Raw genomic sequence first — 11,563 nt, 5'->3', positions numbered from 1 at the left:
TGCATTATATAACTGCTTAAAAATGTATTAATTTACTGCTGCTTACTTTACAGATTAAATTCCCTTTAAGTTAAACCCTTCTGTTAAAGGGAACTGAAGTCTGTTTGCACAGTTTGCTGGATGACGGTAAATAAGATGGAATGGGAACTAAGGGAGCATCAAGGGCTCTGTTTGACAGCAAGAAGGTTAATTAGTTGTCTAATCATAATTAAATACCAGTGCAAATGACCCAACACCCAAGAAAGGAGAAAAAATATGCTTTCTGAAGGCAGGATCACAAAAGTTCCCTGTCCAGTTCTTTCAGTTGCAATAGGCACACCAGCCTCCCTCACCTTAAGTGCATCATCAGTCAGGAGAGGTTGGGTGTTGCTGAGTCTATGCCAAGCAAGCTAAAGAGGCACTTAAAAATCCCAACCACCCCTTCCAAGAGAAACGATCTATTTATGAGCAACAGCCAGCGATATATCACATATCACTGCTTGTGGCTAGATTTTGCCCTGCAAAGCGATGGAGTCAAGGTATGTCTGTGTGTGACATGAGTGCGGGCTCAGTCGCTTAGTCTGACAAAAAAAAATCTGAGGAAAGCTGACAGGAATACAGGTCTGCTTTCTGTTGTATGGAGGAGCCTGGGAGACGATGCTTCATGACTGTCTTCACTTATATGAATAGATACTTTACCTAAAAATCATTCATTTTGCAAACAAGAGTTGTAAAGAGCTTAAGTCCTGTGTCTTGTAAGATATTTAGGATTAGGAATGTCCGTAATTATTTCATGATGTCATGATATCTGAGAACAACAACCAAAAAGATGCCCATAAAAGTAAATGACTGATAGAAAAGAAGTGAATTTGAATTCAAAGATTTTTCAGACTAAAAATCTGCAGGGTGATCCTTTTTTTAATATAACATATTCTAAAAAGCAATACCAGATTTCACTAAAAATAAAGACTAAAGATCATGATAATTTTTTAATTGTAAAAATTAATTCAGCAAAACAAAAACAAAGCAAAAAGACTTTGTGAAATCTATGTATAACAACAGGCTCTACAGAGAAGAACAAATTAAAAATTTATATTTTTTCAGGTAAACTAAACGTAAATGTGTAGTACAACAACACGACTCCCTGATGGGGTTTTTTTTTGGCAGTGATGGTACTCCATACTGCCAACTGCACTGGTTTTGGTTTTTTATAATGGGACTTGTTTACAGTAAGTGAAATTATATACTACTGGCAGCTTGGACCCTTTTTGAGGATTAAAGCTCCAACTTTCTGGTGAGTTTACATCCTTTTTACTGCATTTAGTTATGCGGAGGAGGTTGAACAATGAAATTACATCACCTGCATTTGTTTAGCCCACAGTGTGACTTGTTTCAGTCATGTCCTGCCCCCTCCTCTTTTCTCCTCTTTCACTAATGGAAATGTTCCATGTTCGTCCACACAAGTTCCTGGATAGTGGCAGCTGATGCCAGCAGCATCTATTGTAAACCCAGCGCTTCCTTACATCTTTTATAGTCAAATAAACAGCTCTGCGTCCAGCTCTGGTCCCTGCTGACAGAATTGCATGTACACTAACCAAACAATGCCCCCATCCTTTTCAAACCACAGCCCACCATTATATAACCCGGCTCCCTCAGTGAATGTGAATCCCAAATGTACAATAGTTGCAAAACACACTCCAAGTCAGTTTAACTTACAATAATAATATGTTTATTTCTGTAACCATGGCAGATATATTGGCAGCAACACACAAAAACCTTCACATTCTGTAAGATAAAACAGCTTCAAAGATACAAAAACGAACAGAGAGGGAAACGTGAGGAATAGGAGGGGAAGTCAGTTCGTCCAGAAGGAAGTAGCTCCCTGCATCCAAAGAGGTGGTTGGAAAATCTCAGTCCAGCACAGATCCCTGTTTAGCTGGAAGACCCTCTGACTGCCTCCACTGTGCGTTACGTAGCGTGAACCATTTCTGTAAGAAACAAACAGGACAAACACACCCATGGGTGGGGTTAGAACAGGAGGCAGGGGGTTTTGTTCACTAATGTAAAGCCTGAACACAAGATTGATGATGTAACTCATGGACTTCTCATATTTCCAAGAATTAAATACAGGCTTCTTTATATGCATTTTCAGCCTGAGGCTACTGGTTACAAGCCTACATGTAGACAATAACTTAACCACTACTAATACCAACTGGAGCGCATTACTCTATGGGTCTCTTAAACTGGTAATCTAATCACCCAGTTTGTGTGTATTATAATCATTGTGTGTGTTCAAGTAAGACACATGAGCTAAAGAAATATGATATGTATGTGAAACTTAAACTTGACTGTTAAAAATATAGCGGTGGATCACATAATTTAATATCTTTAGAGAATAATTGTTTTTTTCTCATGAGACACTACCACCTAAATCTACTGAGCTCCTATCTGTGGCTTTAGTAAGGCATTAGAGTCTGGACGTGACTAGCCTAGCTTACCATAAAGATATAGTTAGCCTGGCTTAGCATAGAAACTTAAACTGTCAATGTTTACTATCTAGCCTATTTACATTTTTAATAACACTTATTAAATTTAGCCTAATATAATGTTCAGTATTCATCATTTCAGCATGCCAACATTTTTATGTGTTGCCACATGGTGCAGAATATTACATCAGACTCTCAAGCTAGCCTAGCCAGACATAAAGCCTAAGATTAAGTGACAAAAAAAAATCTAAAGTAAAACATGCTGATATTTAACATTTGTACATGTTAATGTTAGCCTAATATATCTTTAACAATCAATAAATTTAATAAATTGTAATAAAATCAATATTTTAATATTTATCGCTTCAGCTAAAACTGGTCGAAATTCTTTTTTTTTCTTTTTTTTACCATCACAGCATTTGCCAAAATAAATTAAAAATAAATAAATAAATAATAATAATAATAATAATAATAATAATAATAATAGTATTTACCATCTAAAAATTTATCATGCTAACATTGGCCTGGTAACGTTTTCCAAGTTAGCATAACAAAAAATATATCATTTCAATGTGCTAATATTAGCTTGTGGCTCTTATTTAATTAAAAGAAGGGGCTTTAATTAAAATCTGTAAGCTAGGCAGCATATACATGTTGTCTTTGGTCTCACAGTCAAATTAAGACATTGCTCAGTCATGTCCAGTTTCAAAACTCACAGCTTTAAAAAGGATATAACTAACAAGTGTATGATAAGGAAGCTGGTTGTTGCAGACATCTTTTATATACAGTCCATGGACAGCATCACAGGAAGCAACTTAACTCAAATTATCTGAGGTAAATATTAATTGTTATTTGTGACCAAAGCATAATCATCATACAGAATCCCCACATGGAAATATGAATAACCAACACCGAACTAAACAAAAGCCCCTTTCCATCTGACTCTCATTACCTTCACAATCACACTACGGTCACATCTTTTCAGTGCATGTTAATGTGGTCGCTGACTCATCGTGGCAGAGCAGTGACCCCACAGCTAAGTTTTTTCAGGGCAACCGCACAAAACGAATGTTTCCATCTAATTTTAACAGCATGTAGTCATGGCCCGTTTCTCTGACCCCTCTGCCAAAAACTGCTACACTAAAACTCTGACCAGAAGATGATTGCACAGAGTGCTTTCACACACACGCACACACCCGTGACCCATTGCATTGCTGTTTTGAAATTCATGTTGTCTTGGGATTCACAAGAGTGCTGACGTAATCTGGGGAGGGATGCAGACCCTCTGACATGGGCCTTAGGGTGGATGTTTGAGCCGTGCGCCTGGCGAGAGGGATGGTTTCCTCATTTTGTACTGAAAACACACAAGATTCCCATTTGGAGTCATCTGGGATTGCACTTTAACATGATCAGACTAAATAAATTCAAGAACTATTCTCTGAACTTGGCTGTACGCGCTCTATCCCGTCTGTAAAGCCAGTCCATTACAATGCAATTTTCTTCACCCACTTTTCAATGGAAGCTGTCACTTTTTGTAATCCTGCTGAACCACACAATGGTGCTTATGTCATTTTTTCCTGTTGACTTTAAGTGGATTACGTAAGACGGTCTTTCACACTTGACTCTTGACCCTGCAGCAGTGAAAACAAAGGAAGAGTTCACTGAAAGGAGCTCAAACATGCTGCACGGAGCCCATAACATTGTAAAGGTTAATGTGGAACAGGGAGTGGTAGCCGGGGTGGGTTCATTCAGTTAAACCTTCTCCAATGAGAGCTTTGTTAACAAATACAAAACGCTTAGGAGGGTCGACAGGAAGAGAAAGAAAGGCACGCACAAAAAAAAGATCAGCTGGAGACTGAGTCAGTACTTTTTGATGAGAGGCCAGACCTTTACATTACCCTGCCTGGACTGGGCTTCCCTGTCAGGTTGGCCAAGCACCTTTGTGTGCACTGAATGGAAATACAGAATAGCCTGATTATTAGGCTTGGCAGCAACATGTGTTTGCTGTAGTTCAACCTTTTCTTGGTTATAATTCCTTCACTTTAGTTCCATAAAGGACATCTCCTAATAGATGCACAAGGATCTACTGCCAAAGTGAAACGTAGGCCATAAATCGTCCACATCTTGCAGGATGAAGCGATGGTTCGAGTTACTCTTTAGTTTTGATGTTTGGAATAAACTTTCTCGCAGACTTCTGGATCCTTGAATTACTACTGTTAGCAATAATCCTTTAAATGTGTAAAACCTAATCCTTTAAAGGGGAAATTGGTTACAAAGGAAGACCTGTATTTGCCTTTTCTCCGCATACTCGGAAAAAAGATTCATATCTGGGATTTAAAAGGTAGGAGGACATTTCGACCTTTTCACTTGCATAAATTCCTGGAGTGTCTGTTTCTCCAGGCTGGGAATGTGGGTCAGTGCCATTTTTTTCAAAGCTGTTGTGGTTCATTTACATACAAGGTGGAGGTGGAGTGTGTCTCTCCCAACATGTCATTTATGATGTGAAGAGGTGGATTTTAATCCAAACCACAATGTTTTCCTAAATTTACCTGATGAGTCTAGGGTGCTCTAACCTAACTGAGTAGTTTGCAGAACCTAAATCCAACCAGCAGGTGAAAAAAAGGTAAAAAGAAAAAACCTTTAGTCTCCTCCTGACAAACCCGCTACTCTTCCCACTGTCATCACCTCCTCATGTGGCCTATGCTAAATAAAAATTACCCCCTGTATGTAACAGGAGGACGCAGGTGGGATCATTATATTCCATCCTGGGGCAAAAACACATTGGCTTTTCTGGATTACACACACAAAACCACTTACACGGCTATTGTCTTCTGCTTCTACACTGTTACCAATCATCCTGCACACCTCCAAGCTATTTGATTACTCATAACACTCTTCTCTGCTTACAGTCAAACAGAGATTATCAAGATCTTTCATGAAGATTGCTCACCTGGTGCATTATCCAAAGACATTTACTGGCTTTTAGCATTTGATTCAAAGGACTATGAATGCTTAATAGTCTACCCTGATGGCTCCATGTTTCTGCTTGATGTCACAGCAACAACATGAGTACGGCTTTATAAACAACATTATTTAAAAAGCAGGAAAGACCAAACTGATTGTCGTGCCAACATTTTAAGTTAGTTTATTTTATAAAAAGGGCCCATGGGAATGTTTTCTTTGTGTGTGATTAAATAATTGACTAATATTATTTTTCTTGCCTCTTCTCATTTGTTTTACTTTTTTTCTGCACAGCAAGTAACAGAGACATTAAATGACAGCATTTTTTTTTTTTTTGCTGCGCTTCTGTTACTGCAGTCCAGAAAAATCTTCTGGGACTAGTTTGTTGGGTTACAGCAGAAAAAATGGCAGGATGCACATATCTGTCATACATGAACTGTTAATGTACATGCCATGTCTTCAGCTTTATCACTCCTGACAAACACAAACACAAACACAGGCAGAAATTTGCCTACAAAACGAAACTGATGCTGCATCAGCTCAGATGACAGAGCCACAGGTTGGGCCTCGCCTCCTGCTGAGTACACCTAAGCAAACAGCTGGGTCATTTGCCAGCCAAATCACGAACAGGAAACTTGTTCTAAAAGGAAACATCCCACCGTTTGCAAAGTTAAAACATCATCATGGATGGCAGCTTCAGAGTGCTGCTTGCAAAGAGGAGGTGCCTGCGTTACTTTAGTGCACTTTGTGTTGTTATCAGAGCACTGAAGCTTCACATCTGGCTGCAGATGTGACAGATGCTCAGACTTTACAGTAGGCTACGGCATTCCTCAGATAGAGTCAAGGTGGGAGTGCGTACATGTGGAAAGGAGCAGAGACAGAGACCGAATGGAGGCAGTACCAAAAGGAAATTTTCAAGAATTCATTCAAATATTCTCTTTATTAAGCTGCTTGAATATGAAAAACAAAAACAAAAACGGTGTGTGTTTTCTATTCTTGACATAATTAAGCAAAAAGTAGATTTTAACTTTGGATTTTCTGGCTATAAATAAGAGATTTGGTACCGTTACACTGAGCTCTATAAACCGGTGAGGGGTATGTATTGGCAAAATTATTAAAAATGTTGTAAGTAACAAGGTCTAGCTCAAATTTGGGGTACCTGAAGATGAAATTAAAAGATCATAAAAATATTAAACAGTAAGTTATACTGCAAAGAAATGTATAATTGATGGGTTAGGCATTATTAAAGCCCAACTGATTTATCAATGGGCCAATACTGTGGGCCAATATTAGCTATTGTTAGTATTGATGTTTATAATGGCCGATAAATGAACATTTAAAAAGTAAAGAACAGACGGGAGAAACACCCTTCAACCATGTTATCAGTGCTGATGTTGCATAGTTTGCTCACCAGAGGGCAGTGAACAGATTTATGCAGAGTGATAGTTAAATAAAAGAAAAACTCTATAACTCTATGTCTGTATAAGAAAAAATTATCAGGCATACATCAGAATATCAGGTTTTTTTAAATCAAAAATATCAGTATAGGTCTTAAAAATTCAATATCAGCCAGGCTTTAGTAATTATCCCTTAAATAACGCATTTGTTTTGTCAGTGAGGTGTCAAACATTCCTGTGAAACACCCATAGCCACTACTATATTCAGGGGTTTTTTCTACACAGCAGAAACAAATTAAAAGTAGCAAAAACCAGGAAATGGTTTGCATTTTTGTTCGAAAAGCTAACTGATTATGATTAAAGAAGATTTATATTATAAAAAGCATTTATTGACGTTGAAGCATTGATTTTAAATGTATTTTGTGCTGATATCTGAAATGTAAGCCAGAGAAGACGCATTTCTAACATCTGAACACACACGCTAATCTGGCACAGGTATGAGCAGCGACCACATCACCAGAAATGATATCATCTGAAACAGACGCAGCAGTCCCGCCCTCACTGTTTGATCCCAGGGCTCCTCTGAAAGTCACCCTGCGCTGATGAATCAGTGTTATGAGTGTTAACAATAGCTGACCCCCCTGACTCTGGGGTGACTTCATCAGGAAAGACAACTTGGAGTTGCTCCACTGCTGATCAGCTGTGGTCACTGTTGGTTTACACTCAGATGCGGATTATTTCATCACACTGTGATGTAAACAGAAACACTGAGCGCTCTGTTCGATCTCAGCGGAGCTGCCCCACAAATTTAAAGTCTTATTTCTTTGACACTGCATGATTATTTCCTCAAAGGTCACCTGACTGAGCCTCTGACAAGATTTACTCAAACACTAGTAAACTCTGTTCACATGAAGCCGTGGAAGCATAAAGTCCGATTTACAGACTCAACATCTCTGAGTAAAGTTAAACTTCTGAAAACCGCACAAACGGAAAGTACATTTAATAAAGTACTACTTTAATACATCTCAGAATAAAACAAAGTACTTCCTACTATAGGAAAAAGTATTATGATAAAAGACTAATGCTTTTTATCAACAGGCGTTTTTCAGCCTTGAACAGTATTTAAATATTAAAAGTACATTTTTAGTAGAAGTTGGAATGCAGGTATTTTTTTATACTTTTTCCTATTAAAATGTTTCCAGTTTATAATCACCACTGTCAGTCTCCACAGGCCTGTCACGGTGATCTCCATGGAGATAATAACTTAAAGGTGTCCTATGTTTGCTCCACACTATCGTTTAAACAGCTCCTTATCGATAAGCCTCCCAGATCAGTAACATCGGGAAAACTGAACTCCACACTGTTTTAAAGCATTCCCGCTCACAACGACAGTAAAGAGAGGCTGCAGGAGTTTTTTCGGTTTTACTCACTTGTGTTTCCTCCTCTGACAGTCCGCACTCCGCCGCGATCAGCATGAGCGTCGTGCCGTCCGGATGCTTGCTGACTTTGTTGAAATTCTCCTCCAGGATAGTAATCTGATCCTGAGACAGGTTCATACTGTCCATCGCGTTAGAACCCATATTCCAGTCTCCTCCTGCTCGCCAGTGGTTCCGGCGGGTTCTTGCTTCGGTCCTGATTTGGAGCTCAGATGTGCGCGCAGAGGACGCAGAGATGAAGCAGCGCGTACTTACAGCTCGGCGGGAGTCTGTGAGCAGTGTGGGTGTGTGAGTATGTGAGCGCTGGGTTTACAACTGTCAACAGAGCAGAGCCCTCCCCTGAACAAAAGAGGCGGAGAAATACAAATGTTACACCAGGGTTGTCAAACATGAGGCCCACGGGCTAGAACCCGCCTACCGACGGCTCAAATCCGGTCCACTGAATGGGCTTTGCAACATGTCAATGTCACACAGTGGAAATTTGTGTTTTTATGTTTTATCAATCTGTGTATTGGTACATAGTGTTGATTTTATTGTGATATTTATATTGCATGTTTGTTTATTGATATTTATATTGCATGGTTTTATCCTCATATTTATATTATGTGTGTTAATGTTGTACCATATTCCTTTAATCCACTGTGGACTAAACAGACAGACATTGTAGGCACCTGTGAGGTGGGGGCGTTCCCCAAGGTGGCCTATCAGCCGCCAGGTTGACCTGTTAAAGGGGATAGTGAGCGCAGAGACAAGAAAAGCGACGCACGAAAGGTGAGCAGGAGAAAAAGGAACGCGTGCAAGCCCGCACGTGTGTGGAAGGAACTGCTGCCTGACTGTGGGGTGCCGCGAGTCGTTCGGCGATCCAGTCCCAACGGCAGGAACGGCAACAGTGGGTGGCGATGGCCGCAATTCACAACAGGGCAGGGATGCCCCTCTGCCTGCATCTGACGGTGAGACAAGGGAGGCCGTGTTCAGGTGTGGAGTGGGGCGGGACTGTGCGGCGACGCGCTGTCAGGAGGAGACAGGTTTGCGACAGGAGCCTCCTCCCTGGTCTGCTGCTGGCGAGTTTTACCATACCGGAAGAGAAGTTCCTTTCCTGTCTCTTTCAGATAAGGACCATTCGCCCATGTGTGGCTGGACTGTGGGATTATGGGACTGTGGGAGGGTAATTTTAGCATATGGAAAACATTTTTTAGCCTTGTTTTAATAGTTTATAGTTATTTCTGCCGGCAGGGTTTTTAGCGGGTTGCAAACACTATTTTTATTGTATACGGGGAATTTTAACTTGTATTTGTGATTCTGGCTGTGTTTTTTTTTTTTTTTTTTTTTTTTTTTTTTTTTTTTTTAAATTTTTTTTTTTTATGGAAATAAATGGTGTGTTTGAAGCCAGCTAAGTTTCTATGCTCTGAGCGCTGACCCACTCACTCCCCTTTTCGCTTGTATGTATACAGACGTGGTGGTGAAGATTTAGGTCCACCAGTCTTAGCGGCTACATCAACACCAGGAAAAACAAAAAGCTTTTTCAGAATATTGTGCAAACAACACAGTTCTGGATTATAACTCTTCCCTGGCCAAAATAACATCTCTGATGGACAGAGTCTCCCACCCCATGCATGTAAATGTTGCTGAACTGCAGAGCTGCTTCAGTGACAGACTGCTGCATCCTCGATGCATGAAGGAGCGTTTCCGCAGGTCCTTCCTCCCTGCAGCTGTCAGACTGTACAATCAGAACTTCTCCCAACAAACATAGATGTTTACATCAGCGCTGTAACTTGCACCACATTTTATCAACCGATTCACACTATAACCAGGGTTGCCTCTTATCTGTATTTAATTTTATTTAATTTAATAACAGTATGGTACTCAGTTTTTGGTAACCATTGTCCTTCATGTAAATATGTAAAAATTGCGTATGTTTCTGTTCTGTGTCTTGTGTACTGTTTGTTTGTATATGTGTCTTTCTTGCTGCTGTTACACCCAAATTTCTCCTTGTGGGACAATTAAAGGATTATTCTATTCTATGCTATTCTCAACCAATAAGCAATATCTGCCAAGACTGTGTCAGATCTGTGAATTTTGGCTCCAGCTGCATTGTTGTAAGGCTAAAACTGAGAAACTGACAGCCCTTCATGCACGTTCACATTCAAATCTAATTTAGCATCATCAGTTAAGTCAACATGAGTGTCTCTGGTCTGCAGGAGGACGTCAAAGTTGCCGGGTAGAACCCAGGCACGCAGAGGAAGAACATGGAGACTCCACACAGAAAGACTCCACTGCACTGCTGAGCTGCATGAGTGGGATCATCCAGAACCAGAACCAACCAGATCTTGTCAGAGGATGAGAAGCAACACCAGTATGTGCTGGAAGGCGTTGAGTACATCATCACTTCCTGTATATGATAAAGACAGAGACTCACTGACTCAATATCAATCCTCAATGAACTGATAAGTGATTATTGCTGGAAACTAGAAGCAGCTGATACTTTATGGACTCTTCCTCATTAGGCAGTGTCAGTCAGTGCTACAGGACTTTGGGGAAATGCCCATTTTGTTTGTGCCATCTTCAGGCAAGAAATGAAGCAGACTGAGGTGGACAAACACATGACTTTCATTTTGGAGACTAGAGCTTGTGTCCCTTCTAAAACCAAAAGCTTTTTTTAAAAAGCTTAACTTACTTTATTATTAGGTTTGGTTAGAAATAAGAAAAGCTCACGGTTTGTTCACAGCTTTACCCGTGTGAAGTCAAAAAGTCCTGAAGGAGAGCTCTCCCTGCTGGGTGAAAGCCCTCTTTTTAAACCATTCATGCACAGCCTGCACCCTTCACAAACGTTTTTCATGCTTGACTCATTTAACACTTCACTTCAGTTGCAAAACTAATATCAAATATCAAATAATAGGGCAATAGCATCGTCAGCTTTTACTGAGCTTCCTCTGGCTGCAAAAAGAAATTAGATTGTGTTGAAGTTTATGAGTACATGGCCCTACTTTTTGCTTAATTTATGACGTCCATAAAAGCTGTTCTGATGACCCATCGCTCATGAAGGCGAGCTTTAGAGCAACATTTTGGCGACAACCAAAAATGCGTACATTTTTGAAACATGGTGGACATCACAGTGGTTGTGTCACATGTATATTTATTATTGCGTATGGGTTCAACTGTGTTAATGACATTTGAGAGAATGGGATTAGCACACTATATATCTATAAAAATCCCTCTGCTTCACTTTTAACTCGCTGTAGTATCACAGTAATATTCAAATATCTACACGATTACCAAAAATCAGACAACTAAAAAGCCGTTTCAT

At 39.9% G+C, this 11,563-nt stretch overlaps 1 protein-coding gene across 1 annotated transcript; it reads right to left on the bottom strand.

Annotated features, from left to right (window-relative positions):
* Nucleotides 1-1,685: 1,685 nt before the first annotated feature.
* Nucleotides 1,686-8,537, bottom strand: hopx (HOP homeobox). Its single transcript, XM_084953862.1, has 2 exons — nt 8,254-8,537; nt 1,686-1,967 (listed from the first exon to the last, which is right to left on the bottom strand). Exons 1-2 carry the CDS (start codon nt 8,401-8,403, stop codon nt 1,890-1,892), a joined length of 228 nt encoding a protein of 75 aa, XP_084809988.1. The 5' UTR covers nt 8,404-8,537; the 3' UTR covers nt 1,686-1,889.
* Between the last annotated feature and the right edge of the window lie 3,026 nt (nt 8,538-11,563).

Source organism: Perissodus microlepis, chromosome 2 (genome assembly GCF_051167445.1).
Source record: "Perissodus microlepis isolate ML-2025 ecotype Zambia chromosome 2, ASM5116744v1, whole genome shotgun sequence".
Classification (NCBI taxonomy): domain Eukaryota; kingdom Metazoa; phylum Chordata; class Actinopteri; order Cichliformes; family Cichlidae; genus Perissodus; species Perissodus microlepis.
Note: the sequence above shows the minus strand (reverse complement) of the source record. Positions and strands in the feature narration are given on the sequence as shown.

What these genes read in the sequence shown, in the direction of transcription:
- hopx (XM_084953862.1), bottom strand. Translation starts at nt 8,403, where the DNA reads ATGGGTTCTAACGCGATGGACAGTATGAACCTGTCTCAGGATCAGATT. An exon ending in TGTCAGAGGAGGAAACACAA is followed by an intron (nt 1,968 to 8,253) that starts GTGAGTAAAACC and finishes TGTTTCTTACAG; the next exon opens with AAATGGTTCACGCTACGTAA.